At 35.1% G+C, this 23,190-nt stretch overlaps 1 protein-coding gene across 1 annotated transcript in view; it reads left to right on the top strand.

Annotated features, from left to right (window-relative positions):
• LOC149793953 (protogenin B-like) overlaps window positions 1-23,190 on the top strand; it is a 185,008-nt gene that overhangs the window by 86,470 nt on the left and 75,348 nt on the right. Inside the window, exons 3-9 of the mRNA XM_089969073.1 lie at window positions 6,931-7,078; window positions 11,871-12,037; window positions 14,327-14,452; window positions 16,612-16,764; window positions 18,367-18,515; window positions 19,840-19,963; window positions 20,251-20,388. Coding sequence (XP_089825199.1) covers window positions 6,931-7,078; window positions 11,871-12,037; window positions 14,327-14,452; window positions 16,612-16,764; window positions 18,367-18,515; window positions 19,840-19,963; window positions 20,251-20,388 — 1,005 coding nt within the window. The remainder of the gene's footprint in view (window positions 1-6,930; window positions 7,079-11,870; window positions 12,038-14,326; window positions 14,453-16,611; window positions 16,765-18,366; window positions 18,516-19,839; window positions 19,964-20,250; window positions 20,389-23,190) is intronic.

Here is a 23,190-nt window from a genome sequence, read left to right on the forward strand (position 1 = left end):
CAGAAATGGCAGCAGTTCTACCATTACAAACAGCAGACTGAGAGGGGATTTAGTTCACAAAACAGAATTCACACTGCTCTTAACATCAGAAAAGTGAACAAACTGACAAAGGAGTCACATAGACGATTTCCCAGTTTCAGAGGCTTTGAAGCTGTGGAGTGATAAGAAGCTAACTAAATTAGGTATGCAGATACATTATATAATTGTTCTTCAAAAAGTAATATAAAGACATTAAATGCACACACGCCATAAAATAATTCCTCTCAGCATCTGTGTGTGTGTATGTGTGTGTGTACATATATATATATATATATATATATATATATATATATATATATATATATACACGTACCTTTCTTCACTATGGACCATAAACACTATGGACCGCTTTACCAGTCTGGGGCAGTGTTCTTCTCTAACGGTATAGTACCTGACTATATAAATTTTGGGATACCTCTAATAACTTCCTACTTGCGATGTAGATAAATATTATATTTGGATTATCTCGTGAGTTTAGCTTGTATACAACTAGAAATATCGAACAAAGTATGCACTTTTTCAGAATGGTGAAATTTGTATACAAAATGGCGGAGTTCGAAGAAAGTTAGTGAAGTGTTAGAATTTGAATTATCAGAAGATTTTACCAATTTTGACCTAGTAAAGTGGGATGAAAGTGAGAGAAGGCATCTGGAGAGGCAATGGAATGCGCTTGTGGGTGACAGTGGTGACGATGAATAGGACTTTGAATGTTTTGAATCAGAGGAAGTGTACGCCCCACGTGGTTTTATTTGGTCGAAGTTGGAAAACAAAAAAGATTTGTTTCAGTTTTCTGAGAGAGTTGGACCCACCTGAGTGTTAGATGGTTCCAGGAGAGCTTTGGAATATTTTCAAATATTCTGTTCAGATGAAATTTTTGGAAACATTGTCCATCTAACGAATTTGAATGCGATGATCAAACGTGCCAGAGGCGATACAGGTGTGTGGACCGATCTCACCTTGGATGAAATCAAGGCATTTTATGGAATTTTAATTTCCACCTGTCATATACCGGAAAGAAAGACTTGTGTTGCTACTGGAATTATTCATGAGTACATCTAGGGTCAGTTGAACAAGTTTTGGGAACTTTCTAAGTTTTCTAAGATAATTACTTGTAATTTACCTGTTGTGTTACCTGTTTGCACCTGTATTTTAACAGTTGTAATAGATATGCACATTTTAGTCAATTATTCATAAAATTTTATTTTAAACCTTGATTTTGACACCTTATCCAGCCATATAGCTTTAAAATTGGCAAAGTTATATTATTTCAAAATCCACAAGTCATTTCGCTTTACAACTCCAAAGATACTTAGTGTTGAGGACTCTATGCCCCCAAAGTTACTTAGTGATAAAAGAGTTAATGTAGTCTTGATCTGACCCATTCTGAATTATGCTTAACCTTCTGTCTTGGAAACCAATTACATGGCACAGGTACAGTCTTAGAATTATGTCATCCTTTCAACCTTACCAGTTTTAAACCATACAGTACACACATCTATGGAAAATTCCCATTCCCATGGTGGATCTTAATTCTTTGATGCAGTTTTGTGGATATTGTGGATTGTCCATAATAGACAGATTTAATGCCCCAGTTAGAAAGTTGCAGTAATATAGTTATGTAATGGTGGACATGAACTACATGTGGAACTTGGCTGGTTAGTTTAGCTACAATACACAGTACAGAATGCTGTTTTAAGTTTTATATAGTGCCATTTGATATTCAAAAACTCACCCACTAAAAAAAAATTCAGATGCGTGTATTGCGATAGATGAAAGATAAATCCCAGAAAAGAATCTGAGACTATTTAGGTGCTTAACTAAAGTTTGATGATAGTAATTTTAATGAGAGAGATTCTGCTTTTAACACATTAACCCCAGGTGACAAGTTTACTTGGCAGGAGGTAGTAGAATACTGCCAAGCTCTGTAGCGTCAAGGTCATGTATGATACACTAAAGTGGGTGGTATTATAAAAAGGTAGACAGATGTAGCTCTACAATGATACCAGATAATTTGGAAGTTCAAGTTGCACTTCAAAGTACAGAGTGAAAAATCTCATTTTTTGGACCCAATTTTGTCCACCCAAAATTCGTCAGTGGCCGGAATCCAATTTTGTGTCTCGATTTTAGACTTTTTGTTCTCAGATCTAAGGCAGACCAGTATGAACTGCAAACAGATGAACCTTTGCAAAAAAGTATTATAAGATGGGCATTTGGAATAAAGAGTGGTCTCAATATGAAAATAATGGGTCCGTTAAGCAAAATTAAAAAAAAAAAATCCAACTTTTACCCTTCTGCTCATGTGCAAGCTAAATAGCCAGTGGGGGCCCCGAGTGGCCGAGTGGTCTAAAGCGCTCTCCGTTACGGATCACTGCCATCTCACCTCTGTCTGCGTGGGTTCAAGTCTCGGATTCGGCTAATGTGGTTATGTGTGAAAGTTTGCCAGTAGCTTCTCGTGGGTTGGTGGTTCTTTCCGGGGTTTTCCTGGGTTCTTCCTCCACCACTAATACTGGCCGCCATGTATAGCCTATTGTGTGCTGAAAAATGGCATTAAACCCTACAACAACAACAAATAGCCAATGAAAAACAATGTTTCTAACACAACTAGGTATTATGTTATTGGAAATTCACCAGGAAGTTGATTTATTAGGATTTATTCAGAAATAGGTTAATGTGTTAAACAAACAAGGAAAAGGAAATCACTTGCAAATATTAGTGGGTTTCATTGCATTACTAAAACATTTTTCAAATGTGAGGAATGTTGGAACATGAAAAGGAGAACATGTCCTCAGTCACTTTTGTTTGCCTAACATATTCCCACACATGAAATATACACACTGCTATCCAAAATGCAACCTCTACTACTCCTCGGTATAGTACTTGTGACCCAAATCAAAGAAAACATTTTTTTAGACAGGCCTTGGCTGGTGACTATAAAAATTGCACAAGCCCAGATCTTCGATTTCCATAAACCCCAAATGCCCCCTTTCCTAATATTGTCACACACACACAACTGCTACACTTAAGATAAAATTCAATAGGGTTCATTAGGGATGTGTGAAGTTAATGCAGGTGTCATTAGTGTACCTCTCTACACTCACTAGAAACTGGATGTTCCAACGTCTTGTAGGATTCCCAGAGCAAATCTTGCTCAGAACCGAGTTGTTCTGGACAACCATAATGTTGCATTTTCAAAACTGTATCACATGCAGCCTGATCACGAGATATGCTTGTCTTATAGAAAAATGAATGTACATCCATTTGGAACTAACCATTTCTTCAGGGGAAAGGGAGAGCATAATATGTTCAAATTGAATCATGGCTTTGCAGGTAAACAACAGTTAATAAATGCCTCTCTCCAGTATGGGTGATAACGCCTTAGCAATACAAATCAACTGTGCATACACTAGCGAAGGTTTATTATTGTCTTTCAACTGATCCTTTTCATGGCAAAAATCATCCTGAAAAGCATGGGTCAGTTAATAGTATTTTAGTAAAATTGAGTTAACAAATAATAATAAAGAGAGCTAATCTGAATGTTCAAGTTGGCATGTCAGATTTGTTACATATAGGTGGTGCTTCTGTTTCAACAGACATGGTACACACAGAAATGATGCTTGTCAATATATTGTTTGCTGTATGTACTAAGAATTTAATGTGCCCCCCCCCCCCTTTTTTTTAAAAAATATATAATGGTGTATTTCACAAAGTAAAACTCTTGTCAGCCAAGGGTTCTGAAGTTTGTTTTTGCTTGGCTTTGCTTTCTAAATCATCTTAAAAATGAATCACATAGGAACCTTATTCTGACAACTGAAATAATTATCCATTCCGTTTTATAATCTGGAGCTAAATCCAGCTTCAAAGAAACATTGACTTTTGTTCTCCTACAAGCAACATCTCTTTGATTTACCAATACTGGGTTGTTCCACATTGTGATCTTTGCATATGCAAATTAGCACAGTGGGCCTACCGACTGAGCCTTCAAACATCACACCTGCTTAATAAATGAAATTGTGTTTTATACCTGATATCTTTGCCTTTAATTGCCTCCATTTAAAATGCCCGAAGGTTTGTTTTACATCAGCTCCAGTCATGACTATTTACTGTTAATACATGCTGTTTAACTGGCATAAACTGAATTGGGTTGATATTTTCTTCTATTTTTGAAGAATACTGAAAAAACTTGGGGGTTTATTTATTAAATAGGTTGGACTAATTACATCTTAGGACTATCTTCACCCCAGCATAATATGGAAATGAGAAGAAGAAGACCCTCAACTTGGTGCTAATTATAACAGCCTCATGGCAAGGGACCTAGTTCTGTCAATCAATCAAGTCTTGAGAGAAGTTAGAGATGGTTTGAATTCCAGTAAATGCCTTTTGATTCTTCCTGGAAATGCATGTACTGATGCTTCCATATGAGAGCAAGAAATAGTGTATACAAGATAAACTTGCAATAAAAACGATTAAAAAATTAAACCCACTACACCTCTTCCTCGATAACTCGTGCACAATGGAGACCACTAACATAGACCGCGCTATATGCAAGGCGCTAGTTACCGAGGGAAATTGAAGAAAAAAATCGCTTTGACATTGAGAAAACTGTAAAGGGGGGGGGGGGTGTTGGCGTTAGGATACTGGGTTGTTTAATGACTGAAACTTCATTTTACAATCACGTTGATAATAATTTTTAATAATGCGGTTTTTCTAATAAAGTTGTTTATTATTCTGTTAAATAACATTTTTTTCCTCTAAAAAATATCCAACATATGAAATATCGTTCCAGCTGGTTTGAACAACCATCACGTGTACGCGAAAAATCTGTGTATTACGTCACTGCTTTTTGTTTTCTTGATGAGTCTGGTTCCCGTAGTGGTATTTAATAGTATCTTGCCAAATCGGTAGTCCACAGTTTGGAAACTAGACTAATTGTTGATACACCACCAAACAAGATTCCTTTTTTTCTCTCAAAAACACGCGACATTTATTTCATAACACGTCTACGTTGAAACTCAGTTTTTTATTGTTCAATTAGTATAATGTTAATGTCATGATTTCATTGGAATCTATAATGAAATTTCTTATCATCCCTGAGGATATCTCTAAATGCTAGTTCAATAATTCACTGAAACTCGCTTGCCCACAATGGTACGTATCTGTGAAATCAAGCTCTTTATTTTACGAAGTATTCTTTTTGCTTTGCTTGCTGCCTTGTTATCTTTGACCACAGTTATGAAAGAGTCTGTTAATTTAAGGTAGTTTCTGTTACATACACAATAACGTTTATTACAGTGTTCGATTGATCAAATGAAGTGAGTTCACCCGACATACGACCGAGGCCGCTAGATTTTAACCCAAATTTCAATTGATTAAAAAATTATTCAGTTTGTATTTATTTATTAACGTACTGCCTCCACTTGGCGTCATTTTCATTGATCAAAATTTCCTTACATATCATTAATTGCGGTGTACTAGGAATGTTAATTGGATAGAAAATGTAAAAAATTGTATGAGTTATTTTAAAATTTGATATTTCATAGTGTTTATTAAAATTTCCAGTTCCTATCTACTGTTGTCAATGATAAAACGAGCGATACATCAAAGTTTCCATTACCAATTTTGATTGCGATTTTCTTCAAGTTCAACAATATGGATGATTCTTTTGGTATTTTCAGGTTTAAAAAATGGGATCCATGCCTGATACCACGTTATAAGCAGGTTCGTTAGTTATCAGGGTGCGAGTTATCGAGGGAGTGGTGTATATTGTGCGTTGTTTCTTTTGTTTTTACTGTTGATTAAAATACATCTCGTTGAACCTAGGTACGAGATTGCAGTTTTTGGAACAAGTGAAAATGCTGGTGGGACAAGTGAATTTTCTGAAACCACTTGTATTGGGCTAGTGGTTGAAATAAAATATGATCTGCCCTGATTATTTTAATTAATGCCGATACAGTTTATTTTGATACTGTACAATCTTTCGATCAACATATGAATACTGCAAAACTGTTCCTGAATGTCAAGTGAAGATTGTTTATGAGTTATTAATACATTTTGACCCAATTATCCTTTTTAAGAACCTGATGTCAATGCAAATAAAACATTATATTGCCAAAAAGCATGGACCAAGTCCAGATTATATGGTGTTCAGCAATTAGGCCAACAATGTAAAAATACTGTAATTTTGTCCATAATTACCCAAATGACACTGAATCTTTGGGATCCAAAACTGAGATCAAAGTCACATGAACACACTTTGAACTAGTTCAGTTAAAAATAATAATCTCAGCTTAACTGGCCTGAAGTTATACCCCTACACAGTATTGGAAAAAAAAAGGTGGGGCCAGTTATATGTGGGGATTGGGGGTGTGTGTGTGTGGGATTCATAATGCACTAGCAGTTGAGATAGAATTTATCTATTATTTCAGGGTTCATATTGACATCTAAAGCAAGCAAGTGTAAAGATTACAGTGTTCCACATGTCCTGCTTGCATAAATATGTTGTCTTTTACCCTTGAAATTGAGTAACAAGCAACTGCTAGGAATAGGGTAGTGAGCTTATCTTGAAAGGCCCAGAGGAAAGAACTGGGCAGAGGATTAGACAGAATTTTCATTTAGGAGACTGCCGAAACTAATTACTTTATGTACTCCCTTATAAAAAGCACTAGCAGATCTGGTCTGTGCAGCTTGTTGGAGTAATCAGTTGAACAAACAACATATATCCTAATCTGTAAGTGCATTAAGCTTAGGCAGATCAGGATCTTTGTCCTTTACAGTATGACATGACTTGTATTTGAGTATGTACGGTAAGCACCAGTGTAGCTTTGGACCTTGATTGCAACACTCCTTATGCCCTACATGACAATGAGTTCTTCAACAAGATTCTTTCTTTTTCAGGTATGTCAAAAATTTTTGTACAAGAACCTCAGCCACAGCGAGTGAGTGTTGGTGCTGTTGCTCGTTTCCAATGCCAGATCAATGCAGTACCTTCAGCACTCTATGTCTGGGAGAAGGATCGTACAGCTCTGCCTCAGGATAATGTCAGGTGGGTTTTAGATCGTAAAATGCAAAATTTGACATAACATTTTTAGACTATTACAACCACTGTGTTAATAATAATTATAGTTATGCTAGCTAGAGGTTTACGATATACCAGTTTACTGCTGTATTTTTCTGGTGGTATGTACCACGGCACTTTTCACTGTACTGGTATGCTGGGTAATTTCTGGTTGGACTGTATGGAAATTACAGAGGACTCTTGTTATAATTTTAATGATATTGATGGTGTTTTTTCATTATTCGTGACAAATTAGTTGAAAAAATTATCTTTTACTTTATAAAACAGTTGTATCTGTCACAAATTAAGGATAAATATAAGAAATATATTGTGATTCTTTGATCACGTTTGAAATGTGTCACATATGTCAACATGGGGCCAAATGGAATATTGTGAAACTTGTTCAGTCCAAATCCAACTTCCATAAAAAGTTCAGATTAAGAAAAGAAAACTTAAATAAAACACCCCCAAAAAGCACATTCTGTTTTAGTAACTTAATGTGAATGTTTTAAATACATTGTGACCCCGCTATAGCGCACTTCGTTATAACAGGAATTCGGATAAAACACGGTTGTGGTGTGGCTCCTGAAATTTCATGTACATCTATTTTTCTTGTACACAAAACATCTTTCTTAAAAGTACGAAAAAAACCTAAAAACTTTATTATCATTTTGGGGAAGATATCGCATATGTTGTTGTGGGGTTTAACGCCATTTTTCAGCACACGATGGGCTATACATGGTGGCCAACCCACGAGAAGCTACTGGCAAGCTTTCTCACATATCCATATTGGTCGAATCTGAGACTAGAATCCACACAGACAGAGGTGAGATGGCAGTGATCCGTAATGGAGAGTGCTTTAGACCACTCGGGGCCCCAGATCGTGTATGAATAATACAAGACGATCATGGTGCGGCTCCTAACATTTTGTATTTTTCTTATACACGAAAAAGTAGTTTTTTTTTCTTAAAAGTACGAAAATTAACGCATAAAAAGTTTATTCTGGGATCACGTAGGTCTTCGCCAATGTCACAACTTTGGATTGTTTTTCCTTATTGGCGGCAAAACATACCATGTGGCATTTTTCTTTTATTGGCGATGTTGATTGCTGTTGAAACTTTTATATCCAACCATTGGTTTGGAGTGCAGAAATTCAGAGGCCACATGAAAGGAAGCTGCAAACTGGATATAGAATGCACTGAAATTTATATATTGTTACATAAACAAATTCTTTGTCGATATTGATAAACCATCTAAACAGTGCATTGTTATATTATAATCCGCTAATCATGACATCTAGCATGAGTACTGTATGTTGTGAAATATCCCAGTCTGCTTTTTTGTTGCTGACATTTCTAGTAACGGAGATCAACCGGACGAGGTATTATCTCATAATCTATTTTTCATCGTATTTTCAGCTGCTTGCTAGTAATTAATATATTTACAAAGGCTGACATTTGTATGTGGATGGTAAGTAAAATACCTATTCTTTTCACTCAGAATTAAATCCTTCAGAACACATTTTCTGTAATAATCCCTGTCATCAAACCTGAACACCTGCGTCTCTATCGTCCGTTGACCCTTCATTAATTTTCAGAGGCATGCATGGAAAGCAGCATCACGCTGTTACCACAAATGTATAAATAAAAAATAAAAATTGCATCTTACTTATTGGTTTATTCAATAGGCATGGAGGGACAAACGATGGCAAATTCTTTTTAAAAAAATTTACCCAGATAAAATAGTTTGCTGAAATTTGAAAGGAAACAGATTACCTTTGAAGCACCGATTGTTATGAAAACGTACTCGGCAAATGGAGAGAAAAAAAATTGGTCTCAATCATGCAATACAGGTATTTGATGTTGCCGCCACAATACAAAATGGGCATTTGTTTGGTTCTCCAAAGATGTTCTTTAGCGGTGACTTCAATAATGCACGCACCCTTCATCAAAGAAAGCCGACTACAATCATTCAATAAAAACAAAGAACTTTTCATCAAAGGAAGTCGGTAACAAACTTAAATGAAAGTGATGGAATCTCATGCATTTTTGCATTTTCCAACATGACTGGAATACGTTTACTGTGCCGTGAAAGTTTTCTTTCTGTAGGGAAAATGTTTATGCTTACGAATGCAACCAACGGCGGCTTAAAACGCAAACATTTACCGACTTGGGACGTACTTAAAGGTAAATGTGCTTTGTCATTCGTTACGTGATTGTGCTATATTTTTCCATTGAATTTAGACCAATATGACATGGGACAAAATTACTGAATATTTTAAAGTTCTGTGTGTGTGTGTGTGCATATTTTTGATGGAATCTCTTGTATTGTGGATTCACTGTATATGATGAAGTTCGCGGGTGAGTACACGGTATTGATACTATTCATGCTATACATTAGACATGTATATATAAACAGTATTCGGGTATATGTACCAATTCTTGGTTCTCTAAATAAAGTAAACTATTATATATGTCTTCTCTGTTTTCACTACAGGTGTATTTCTCATTTAATATGCATCGATTTAAGATGGTAACTGTGCCGATGAAGCACGTATTTTATCGACCGCATTTATTACCTACACCCCCTCCCTGCAATTTTTTTTGGGGTACATGAATAATTTTCTTCAGCTGAATGACCTGGTTGCTTATAATACAGTTCGGTCAATAACGCGGTCAGGTTTTATGGCATCCAACTACCGTGTTATAGCGGGGTCACACTGTATATGTATTTCTTTGCGTGACTGAAGCAGCCTTTGATTTTCAGGAGTGCAGTTGTTTTCTGTCTTAATCAAACATAACTACTTAAAAGTCTGCTAAATATTTTCTCTTTTGTAGAGTAAATGTTTTATGTTTACTGGCCCCCTCTGGTAAATATCCTGCCTGGTTGTTGGCTTACAACACAGTTACCCTGCATATTATATCAGTGGTGTACCTAGAAAATTGTAGGCTTCAGTATCAACATTTCCTGTTATCATTAGATTCTATAATGTCAGCACAATGTCTTTCTAACTATCAGCTATAGGGCAACTTTAATCACTCCACTTTAATCACAGCTTTTAGATGGACAATTTATTCAGCAATTGACATGCACATAGAATATTCATCTACTGGCCAGATCAGTTTAGGGTGGTGGCTGTGATTTCCTTATGAGCTGTAATATTTTCTTTTATTTTGCCAAAAGATGATATCTTTTACCTAATAATCTCATATATATATATATATATATATATATATATATATATATATATATATATATATATATATATATATATAGTATGGTGTAATTTTGCTATAAAATGGAACTATGTTATATATTTTTTCCAGCTATTAAAAGGTTGAAATAGAAGAAGAAAAAATGTCTGGCTCGTGCTACACCATTCTTACCCCCAATATTGAATTGTAGGGCCCTATTAAAATTACTTTATATGTGGTATGTTTAGAAGGTCTGCAGTACAGAATTTTTTGTGGTGCTCAGCTCTAATGGCAGCAAAAGCAGTTAAATAAAAGGGTATCTTTTCACCCACCTTAAAAGTGGGGCTGTGCTATGCTGTTTTTTCCAGTTGTCATGCCCTTTTTCTTGGCACCATCTCCCAAGCTTCCATTTGTTTTTCTTTGTAGGGCATGCTACTTTAATATACTGTTACTTTTTTTTTTGTTGGCAGCTGTGGAGTCCTCATAATGTGCTCTTTTTTATCAAGCATGTAATTGGCTCATCTTTCAGTAAATCGATGACAGGAGTCCTAGAAAGTTTGCTATTAATAAATTCTGGGATTTCAGGGCAGTCTGTCAATAAAGTTTGTTCTCCAATTAATCATGCATCATGCTGTTAGATTTGTTATTGTACTTTACCTCACTTGTAACAGATGAGCATTGCGTCAAAAGTTTGCACAAAAGTAGTTACAGAATGACGTTGTAAATGGAAATTAAGATTGTAATGAATAATTAAATGCATTATGTGCAGTTTATTACTAAAATTAAAAAAATCTTGCTTGCCATTTCACTTGAATGGCTTAGTTTTTCAAAATGCAAAATCTGGGGCTGCACCAGATGTGTGACTTGTTTCCCCTTGCATGTAAAGCGTTAATAGGCACACATATTCCTCGAAGCTTGTCAGAGTTGTACCAATTGTATTAAACTGAGTCAAATTTGAATCAATGAAGATTAAATGGACTATGATTAAGTAAGAAACTTTTAATGTAGAGTTACACCTTTGAAAATTCTCAGCTATAATCCAAAACTCGTAGATACTTTTGAGATAAAACTTCTATCACATATTTAATGTTCATGTTTCTGTCATAAATAGATGTATGCTTATGAGAGAAATTATCATCTAGACCAGTTTTTAAATCCAATTGCAAACTGTACAGACCTAAATTTGCCATCACAAAATGCACTGGCAGACCCGAGTCTGTGCAGTTAAGAGTAATTAGAAGAAAAAGATACGGGGGAGGGCCGTGTGGTCTAAAGCACTCTCGTGGGTCGGTGGTTCTTCCCAGGGTTTTCCCGGGTTCATTCTCCATCATTAATACTGGCTGCCATGCATAGCCTATCATGTGCTGAAAAATGGCATTAAACCCCACAACAACAACCAACACACAGGTCAGTTTTATATGCAGTTGGAGTTGTAAGCAAATCTATTTGGCATGTCGAGTTTTTTGGTATGTCGAGTTTTATGTACTATTTTGAGTATGTATTGGTGTATTTCTGGGGAAAGCTTAAATGTAATCAATTATTATTCAGTCTCTTTTTAACATGAACATTTTTTGTCTTTATTTCAGGTTCATTGTTTTATCCTCAGGAATTTTACAAATTACAAATGTTCAGGAATCTGATGCGGGTCAATATCGATGTATCGCTACACAGGGGGCATTACATGAACTTCCTGATGAAGTTCATGCTATTCATCGTAGAGACAGCAGTGAAGCTGCTTTGGAAGTCAGCAGTGGTAAGACCTGTGTAATTAATGCAATGAAAGGGAGGCTTTGGGATTTAAGTTTGGTTTAAAATTATTATTAACCCCATCTTACTGCATGTAATTTGTGGGGGGGGGGCAGGTGGTCAAAATTTGATGGTTGTTTCATTTATTGGGCATAAAATATAAGCTTTTACTTCTTGAAGCAAGGTTTCTGCATTTATGCCATTGTATTCTGTGAGTTCATTATTTTTCATTGTGTACCAGTTTTCATGAATTTCGTGGTTGCTTTCAAAACTTGATCTTAAGGCTGGAGTGTTTACATGTGTAAACTTCCTGGTTTAGTGCACTGCCTGTGAACATGTGTACAAAACTATGTTAAGAAACATGCACATAGTACATCTAGTATTAATCGGTGCACATGTCCAGGCAGTATGTCCAATTTTCATTTTTGATTTTTTTTTCTCTCACGATGTACATATTTATCAATATGAAACACTATTAGGATAGTCCTAAGGATGTTGGACTTAATTTATTGGGAGTATTTCAGAAATATGTTTTGCAAATTGAATCTAGTTGTTTAAAAAGTAAATTGAGAGATTAAAGACATGCAGCAAATGAAACAGTTGCAAGTTGGTCTAAGTACGGCATGCAGATTGTAAGCCTAATTTGCAGCTGGGATGGGTGTGGTGAGTTTCATTAGTGTTTTTGTTAAATGGCATTGTTTTTGATTATTGTATACTCTGAGTCAATGAGAAATTTTTTGGCAAACATTGGTACAGTGGAACCCCGCTATAACGTTATAATTGGGATAAAAAAAATTGGATTGCATTAATGCGGGGTTTTACAGTATTTTACTTTCTTCAGAGAACAACTCGTTGGCACATATACGTGTATTCATATCTAATGTATATAATGAATAGGGTATCAACACCATTTACTATCGTGCCGTCGTGGCATTCAGTTCATCTATAATGCATGTAATTCCATTGAAAAATTGCACACAGATTTACAATATTCAATATTTTTTTCCCCAGATCATTGTGTCTGAATTCAACGTGTAATATGTAGCATGAACAGAGTATCAACAACGTTTACTTGCCATCTGATATCGTACCATCGGGGCTTGAAATTAATCCATAAAATATGTAATGCCATTGCAAAAATTGCATACATATTTAAACTATATCATTATGTGTCTGAATTCAGTGGGAAAAATTAATAGCAAGATTAGGTTAAGAAAGACGAAGCATGTGTACGGTTCATTACATCCCAGGGTCTATGAACGGTGTTGGTACAAATTACATACTGCTAAAATTTTCTCGTATGCGTTTCCGTGTACATTTATCCAATGCAAATTTCCAATAATTAACGCCTGTACGCCTATTCATTTGAACAACTACAACAAGAATAATTTCCAATCAACACATGCTTTCAGCATGCATATAACTTTTACTTCAGATTTTGTGAATATCGAAAGAAACATGTGAAAATGACTATACTAATCATTACACAAAGTGCAGAGAATGACTTGCATAACTCTAATTAAACCCTTTCAATCATACACCAAAATAAAGGGAATTCAAAGTTTTTAAACATTGCCTAAGACGTGCAAGGTATTTTTAAGTATCCAGAAAAATGGGTGTAAAACTAGTTGATTCTTTTTTTTTTTTTTTTTTTTAATTGAACCTATGCAAGCTATCAAACTCTATATGCAGCCTTATGAGAAGACATTATTAGTTGAAGTGGTTGCCTCCCTTACTATAAATTTGCCGTCAAACAATACAGAATCTTTTAAAAAGAAAATCCTTGTCTATCATAATTGTACAAATATTTTTCTCAAAGTTTATGAATTTTTCAACTGTTCCCAGTTAATAGACAAAGACAAGAGAATAATGTTAAAATATTGTTGACATTACATAGCTTCACAAGGATTATGGTTTATTGGTGTTTATTGGCGTTTGCTTATTATAATAAAAGGAACACTGTTCTCAAAAATCTCACAAGCTATGTTCATCCCTTTGATCCTATTTAATGTAGTTGTTCATAAATCCTAATAAAACCATAGTCTGGATATGTCGATTTCTCGAGTATTGATCTAAATTTAGACAAAAAGGAGTCTTCCTGCAGAACAATAAAATCGGTCATAGCAGCTAACAGAGTGTGCAGTTAATTTTCAAAGGTTTTCTTTTGCCAGTTTTGCTAATTAAAGCAGTTAAGAGAGACCTAGATCTATCTGATGGTAGTTTGTGATTCTGCGATGTATGGGTCCATGGTTTTCTGTTTGTAATCTTGACTTTCAAGTGATAATGAATGTTTCAGATTCAAGGCCAAAGCTACTTCGTATAATTGCTGGGCCAGGCAATGTCACAGCGCTTGTTGGCAGTACAGTCATATTAGAATGCCTCATAGAGGGAGCTGCACTCAGCATTCAGTGGGAACGTAAAGGTAGGTATACAGTGCATAATGACATTTTAATTTAGTTAGATTTTGGAACTTAATGCACATTAATATTTATGTGATGCAAAATTTTGAAACTTGCTGTTGGACTGAAAATAAAGACCATTTTGTATTATAGTCTTCATAGTGAATATTTGTTACAAATTTCAGTCTCTTCAGTGAAGCCTCAGAAATTGTGTATTTGTGAACATTGATGATGGGTGACAATAACTGGTATCCATTTTTGGCTTGGATTGATTTACCCCTGTCATAGCATATGGCATGCTGACTGTTCTTGATTACTAAGAACTGTGTAGTTCTAATAATGGGTACTATTCTGTATCTAGCTCTATTGGTCTTTATATGTGAATCTAGGGTATTAATCTGCATTTAGCTCTATTGGTCTTTAAGTGTGAATCTAGGGTAGTATTCTGTATTTAGCTCTGCTGGTCTTTACATGTAAATCTAGGGTACTGTTCTGTATTTAGCTCTGTTGGTCTTTAGATGTAAATCTAGGGTAGTATTCTGTATTTAACTTCATTGGTCTTTATATGTGAATCTAGGGTACTATTCTGTATTTAGCTCTATTGGTCTTTATATGTGAATCTCGGGGTACTATTCTGTATTTAGCTCTATTGGTCTTTATATGTGAATCTCTGGTACTATTCTGTATTTAGCTCTATTTTTCTTTATATGTAAATCTAGGGTAGTATTCTGTATTTAACTCTGTTGGTCTTTATATGTGAATCTCGGGTACTATTCTGTATTTAGCTCTATTGGTCTTTATATGTGAATCTACTTTCATTAAAGGCTATCATGCAAACTTTAAAATCTAAAGGAAACTATATGATTCAGTGACTAATATTTTGTTTTAGCTCTTGGTCATAGATTGGAAGAGCTTATGGGATTTACAAAGCAATTAGCTATCAGCAAAGCCCAATAAAAATACATTTCAGAACACTTGGTTGACGGAGTTTTACTTTGTGAAGCATGCCAGCATAGCGATTAACAATAATGACACTTACATTACCTTCAACCTCCCTTGAGTCCTATTGAATTTGTATTCGAATTGTAGCTATTGCAATTTTGTGTGACAATATTAAAAAAAAGGGGATATATTGGGCATATGGAAATGGGAGACCAGGCTTGTGGTATTTCATTCAGGGTTTGTGAGTTTATTTAAATTTAAGTCACCAGCCAGGGACCTGTGTCTAAGAAACATTTCTTTGAGCACTGAGAATCATGTCCCACCCAGTCAGATTATCCTGACACCAGACTGACCAGACCTAACTACTAACCTCTTAATGCTGAGTGTCTATCGAGGCATCTGCTAGTAAACTTTTTAAAAGTCTTCTGTTTGACTTGGCCGGGTTCGAACCTGCAACCTACCATATCTGAGGCAGATGCTCTAACCACTAGGCTACTGGAGCGGTCACCAGGTTTCTTGTTTTGAGAGAGAAATTACATTGCATAATCATTAATATTATCTAGTTTTAATGGCACCCAATAATGTTTATGCCCATTATCTTTTAAGTTTCTGTATTATTCAGATAAGTCGGCACATGACTTTGTACACAATGGCAGCATTTGGGTTTGAACAGCACGAGTTTAGTTGTTTTGACCTGAGCAAATATTGGTTTCAGTGAATAGTACAATTTATGGTAGATGGAGGTTTTTGTTTTTACAAATCTGCCATTTTTGCAAGTCATTACTATTTTTTTCTGCAAGATATGATGGATATGACTGATATTCATTTGCAAAATGTATTTATTAATTTAAGTTGAATTAGTAAAAGTATACCATTGTACCAGTTTTTACATACAGTGCTTTGCAGGAAAAAATCCACAGTGACATATAAAGATGGTTCATTTCTATAGGAATTTTGTTCGGATACCGTCATCTGTTATGAAATATACTACAGTACTGAATGAAACTGACAGTCATTCACCTGCACAAAATAAGTGAGTTTTCATGTTGTCATGGCTTGTAGTTAAGTTTAATTTGATGAAGTATTGTGTTAGAAAACTGTAATGGTATTAGACCATGTTGAAAAGGACTTTTATATTGTTCTGGTGTCGAATGCCACATTCTGTCAGTGATATTCTTGATTACTGAAAGTCTTGTATGCTTTTCTCAAAATGTATATTTACTTGTTTGGTTCATTTTAGATGGTGTGATTCGCAGTGATGGCCATGTGACTAAAGTTGGCAATAATCTGAAATTTGTTGAGGTGAAATTTGAAGATTCGGGAGAATACACATGCCATGGAATCGGTGATAACCTTACTCGTGTTGCTTCAACAGGGAATTTGTCAGTATATCGTAAGTATTGGGTCAAACTAGTAATGAATTTGAAATATAGTACATTTTTCTTTCATCATTGTTAGCACTCACTGCCCAAAGTCAGGTGAGCCGAATGTTCAACCCTGCATCTGTCCTGTGTTGTCCATATGCCCTTAACTCTTGCTTGTAAACACTCTAAAGAACTTAATTTTTCATCATCCAAGTTTTATATCAAGATCTTAGATAAATACAATTATGAGCAACATCCATGTGCATTAATGATGTGGCATGTGATTGATTGAGGGTATAGATTTATATCTTCACAAGCCACAAGACAAGTTTGGTCATGAGCAGCATACATACATTTTAATTAGGTTGCATCATCATTTGGTGAGCTTGAAGTAAAAAATGCAAATGATAACTCATTGTTTTACTCCTGAAACACTTTCAAAGTAAATTACTTGGAGCAAAGAGATCCATGGCATTGAAGCAAGAAAATCCTGGGAAGGCTGATTGATCAGGTTATGTAAATTGAAACTGCAGGTTGCTGGTTGCAAGTCTAACATGCTAACCACCAAGCCTTAACAGCTTTGTTTAGTGGCTTACAAGTTGTGCCCCATGCAGAGTAGGGGTGCGTGTGTGTGTTTGGTATTAGGACAGACCCAGAAATCCATAGTGACTGCACAGATCAACTCCCCTTGTGTAGTGGCAAGTAAGTGTATACGCCTGGAGGGTGGATCTTTTAATGGTTTCTAAATTGTGAATATGGCCTAGTTTCCTGGGAGCAGGAAATTATCAAAGGGAACAATTCTGGTTGTAAGAGTGTCTTGTTGTTATTAGATGATACAATATACATGTCTAGGAGAGAAAAAGTGACACCTGCATTATTAGACAGAGTTACAACTGTGTACTTAAAGCTTTTTTTTCCCCTGCTACATTTTCAGTATGTGTGAATTTGCATTCACAAGCTGACATAAGTCAGTTACCAAGGGGAGCAATATCAGTCCCTTTTGGTTCCTTTTGTTCGTTTGGATCATTATACTTCGGTGACTTTATGCTGTATCTTATAAAAGCAAATCATTTGAGGAATTAGTTGCTTGTAGCTACAAAATAATAAATTCTTTCCATGGGCAGATCCTTATTGTAAATACTTGTGTATATTCTGTAATTGGTCATGTTTGAAATTTTTCATGTAGCCCCCATGCATGATAAGTAATGTTGTTTGTTCTGCCATAAAAATGTTGGGTTTTGTCTGAAAGTTTATTTAACATGAATTAAAAAGGTATGGAGTTTAATGTCTCATTAAATCTCAAATTTGGGCATGTGGCAGTTTGTAGATTTTTCTGTCCCAGTTATAACACGTGGTATAATATTCACATGGTTGTTCACGCACATTCTTTTGGAATCAAAGTATCATATTTAACATAGTACTCAAGACCTGTGTCTAGCAGTTAACTCTTTGTGTGAGTTTTGATTATAAGGAAGGTGTGTTCGCCTATCATGGCATGACCACATATTATGTTTAGTACAGTTTATTGTATGGAATTGGGTGTGGAGGTTCCTTTGTAAAGTTTCACTAAGGACAGCTTGTAATTCTCACTTCTGACTTGAATTCTTTCCAATTTTTCTTTAACTCTGCAGGACCGCCACTTTCAAAAGAAGACCCTAGCAGCGTCCAGTATCCTCCTGCTAAATGGGCGCGCTTCAAGTGCAATGTTGAGGGCACCCCAAAACCCATCATCATCTGGCTCAAAGACGGAAAGAAGTTGAAGCCTGATGGTCGTATTAGAGTAAGAACTACTTGCATTTGTGTTGAATGGCTCATAACTCTTGTAAAGAACCTTGCTAATGTGAGTTTTTAGAATAATATTGAGGAACTTCTTATGATCCAAGATAAAACTACTATTTGGAGGAAGAAATTTTAAAAAAAAAACACTTCTTTGGTACAGAAAGGCTTTTACTCGGAATCCATGGGGACTTGTAAAAATTGACCATTATAGACCAGTGTCCTTGATAGGGAGGGTTGCCTTGTGGAACAACGGAAGTGAAAAGTAAAAAGACGGTAACAAAAAACAAATGGAAACTGAACCATGACTGACATATTAGCACATAGAAAATGGACCTTATGCTTGTATTTTGGTTATTAATAACATAACAAAAATATTCTGAACTCTCGGTGTTTAAGACAAAATAATATTAATAGACGGTGCATTAAGTACCTGCACTGGCATTTCATTTTATTCAACTAGTTCTTTATTACATTATCGTGTTGTCAGCGACAATCAGTTGGGTACTACTTGAATCATTTTATACTTCTGATTTCATTTATTTATCTGTCAAGATACTTGGAAATTGGTTATGTACATTATCTGAAGATGTGATGAATAATCATAATATTTATTCCCATGATTTTCCAACATAATTTTTAGGTATTGGTGAATAAAACTTTTGATAATCTTGAATCAAGTAAGATAAATTCCAGTCATTAGGAACTCGATAAGCCATATTTCTTTGGCATTGAATCATTTCCTTTGTCTTTGGCATGGTATTCATTCCTTTTTATCAAATAAAATTTTTATTACTAATAATAATAACAAATTTTTGGTAGGTCATCGAAACAAAGTTCAGATCCAGTAGCCTTTCAGGTCAATTTTATTTTATAGGAGACAATCTAAATTTAGATAAATTATTGATCCTAATTATCTCCCTTGGATAATTTTTTGCACTAGTACTTGAAAACAGTAGTAGAAAATACTTCAAAGAAGTATTAAAAAAATCACCATAAATGAATTGCTTGAATAATGTTTCACCTGTTAATATAAATTCTCTTGTGATATAAAAAGGAAAATGCAGAAAATATTATGTGGATTATTTAGAACCAGAAGTTTGCAATACTAAAAATTGTCATGAAATTTGTATAATCTCTGGAGATATGTTATTTCATCTAATGTTAATTAAATTTGTATCATATTAACCTTCAAAGCCAGAAATATTCTCAGATAATTTGATGTTCATCTTGTTTGTCTGTTTAGGTTTTATAAGAATTGTTTGTCCTGATTGTAAAGGGTATGTGTTGATATCGCATTCGTTTATTGTCTGCCTTGTTATTTTCAGTTTGACGGGAATGATATTGTGATTACTGGAAGCAGCCCCAGTGACTCGGGGTACTACCAGTGTATCGCAGAAAACAAAGTAGGATTCATATCAGTCTTTGCCAGATTCTTTGTCCGGAAACCAAGTAAGTTGACTAAATGGTCCATTCAGGTAAACGACATTGTTTAACTAAATTGATATTACATTTTTGTGTAAAGAAAACATTCCAGATAAATCTGTTTATCTACCTCCTGAAGTAATAGTTTCCAATAACTGCATAATATTAGGGGAAGAAACAATGTGTAATTATTGATTTGTGCAAAATAATAATAATTTGTTGTGAATTTATATTGCATAAATTTGTAAATGAAAATTTGAAAAGTATCATTTGTAAGTAAGCTGTACCATTGTTAAAAGTGCTGTATTTTGCAGGTCTAGCTCCATCAGCTCCAGAGGACCTGAGGGCCGAAGACATTGGGAGTACAGAGATCAAGCTTGTCTGGAAACCAGCTACGGCAAAACCCAGCTCTCCCATTCTTGCATATACTGTACACTATCAGGCTGATGGAGGTATGACAAAAGCTTGTCAGCTCTTTAAATACTCAACATAAGAAGTTTTTGATCACTTGGCCATTTGCCCATCGAGTGTCAGTCAGCAATTGCAGTTTTCATCTTCTCGTAAACCAGAGAACACTCTGACACCTTTTAGGTTCATACAAATGATGCAAATCAGCCATCAAATATAGTCATCATAAAATTGAGAAACTCCAAAATTTAATTTGACCAAATTTGACATAAAATCATTCTGGCTTATGATCACCATTTCTAAAAATGCAAAAACCTTAAATGATAAGTTTTCTCAAAAAGCCTAATTTCCCATCATACTAACTTTGGTATCGGCAGCATAATACTTTAAAGCAGTGGTTCCCAAGCAGTGTGCCGCGGACCCATGGGGTTATTTCAAGGGGTCTTCAGGCAGGTTTGCTTCAGTGTCTCATAGCTTCATAGTCTACAATACAACAAGTTAGCATTTGGGGTCCACAAGATTCTTTGGAAGATGAAAAGGTGTCCTCATGCTCAAAAAGGTTGGGAACCACTGTCATAAAAATTTAATTGATTCAGAATTGGAAATTGGATAGTATAGATAGAAGGATGGATGCTGTACATTTTTGTAATTTAACAGCATGATTGATAATTTTTTTTTTTCTCCCAAATTGTTGCATCTACAAGTTAAAACTAATTCATTCATCTACAGTGATGCATTATCTTTTCAAATGTTGTTTTTAGCTCTACTGGTCATAGACCAGAAGAGCATATGGGATCATGACAATCTTTTCATTGAGTTGATGATCATTATGACATGGATTTTGAGCAAAAGACTTGTAATGAATGTGTACTTTGTCCTGAATTAAAATGGTGCAAACCTAATATCCACTATGTGCAGCACCGGAGCTAATTTGAAAATCTTTTGTTGCTGAAAAATAGTAGAGATGGTCTCAACACTTAGCATTTAAAAAGAAGAAATGGTCCTGGAATTGTGGGAAATTCTTTTCAAGGGACCTTGAGAGCTTATTGGATAGTCTTCCATCTGTTTTCTGTTAGCACAAGTATGTTATAGTTACTCCTAACTACTTGGAGGATTGTTATGAAACTTTACACACACTTTCGTCCAATGGTCTAGTGGATCCTAAATGAAACTGGTGCCGCATAAATATCCATTATGACCACCAGAACAGCTGTCTTGAAAATTATTTATTTTACTCCCGAATGGATGGTCATAATGGGGTTTTCATTAAAAGACTTGATATCTAGTTAGTTGTGACAGAAATTAATGCCAATCCAATCGCCACCATGGCAGCCATCTTGAAAATCTTTTCATTACTCCAGAATGGATTGTAATATCCAAATGGGGTTTTCACTTAGACTTCTTATGTCTAATTGGTCCGAAATAAAATTGTGCAGACCCGACAACCAATATGATTGCCACAGCTTCCACAATTCTTCAAGAAAGAGTGACGTTTCAGTATTGGACAAATTAAGCTGATGTGCCATCAAATATGGATAAAAATAGGAATTATAAAAAAATATTAGGCAGATCTCAGCCAGGTGAGTGATACAAAAATCCACTTGTTTTGTTGTTGTTTTGATAAAAGTAACTTTTTGTTGGTACTTATTCATGGATTTATGAAAGGCTTGCTGTTTCCACAGAAATTGTGCTCTTGGATGAGTATTAAATTTGTAGTTTGTGACATCCCTACAAGCCAGTAAAATTGTTTTCCCATGAAAAGTAGTCAGTTCACAGTACATGTAGCTTTGAGTCTGAATCAGTTGGATTGATGCAGAACTGAATTAAACCGAAATTGATGATATAAGTTTTAATTGTGAATGGACATAAATGGAAAAATATCATTAACTAAATCTGGTTTGAGCTTCTGTTTTAATAGACATCTACATCCAGATCTAGAGGTGCATAACTGACAGGTTTTTCCCATATTTGTCGTGTATTTTGGACCTGAATACAGGTATACATTTTTCAAATTAAAAATTCATTTTTCAATAAAAAAAATGAAATACAAATTTTCCTTGCTATTTTTGGTTTAAAACAGGCACCCAGTTCCAATCTGAGAGTAAATGTATCACATGGATATAGGGATATAGAGTTCTAAACTATGATTTATTCATTCAAAATCAAGGCTACCATGCCAGTCTTTAACCACCATATTGGATTGCACAAAGCAATTGCTTCCATCACTATATCTCGTCTTCGTAATATTCTAGTTATGTGTTGAAAAGGACAGCAGAAGATTAAGAATTTTCTCCCACATTAGAAAAGAAAACTGAACTGGAAGGACAAATATGCCATCAGGTTCAGATTTGTGAAACCAGCAAGTAAAGGAGAAAACTGTTTTGCACATTGTGTGATTGTGATTCCGCTATTGGGCATAGAAGCATCCATGACATAAAAAAGCATCAAAAAACCTAATAAACATCAGCTTGTTGCTTCATAATTAATGATACAGCCTGAACTTAGTGTTTATAAATACCAGAGAGAACCATGATGTAATTTGATCTGAAGTTTGTGTAACTAAATTTCTCTTAAAAATAAACCTTCATTCTTTTAGTTGCTTGTGTTGCTGGCAATTTATTTCACACACTTTTTCCAGACAGTAAAATTTCAAAGGATTACTCCTGTGATAGAATGAAAATGGTTCACTAGAAGAAAAAATCGCACAGAACTGGTACATTGGAATCAATAATGATTGAAAAAACAAGGTGTAGAAAAGGCTTCTAGTGTGTGTGTCCAAATGTGAGTGTGTTGCACTCTTGCACGTTCTGCATTGCCACCTGAATGGAACAGAGTGCCCGTTCAGA

The sequence above is a fragment of the Sinohyriopsis cumingii genome, chromosome 8 (genome assembly GCF_028554795.1).
Source record: "Sinohyriopsis cumingii isolate HCF-2022 chromosome 8, ASM2855479v2, whole genome shotgun sequence".
Lineage (NCBI taxonomy): Eukaryota > Metazoa > Mollusca > Bivalvia > Unionida > Unionidae > Sinohyriopsis > Sinohyriopsis cumingii.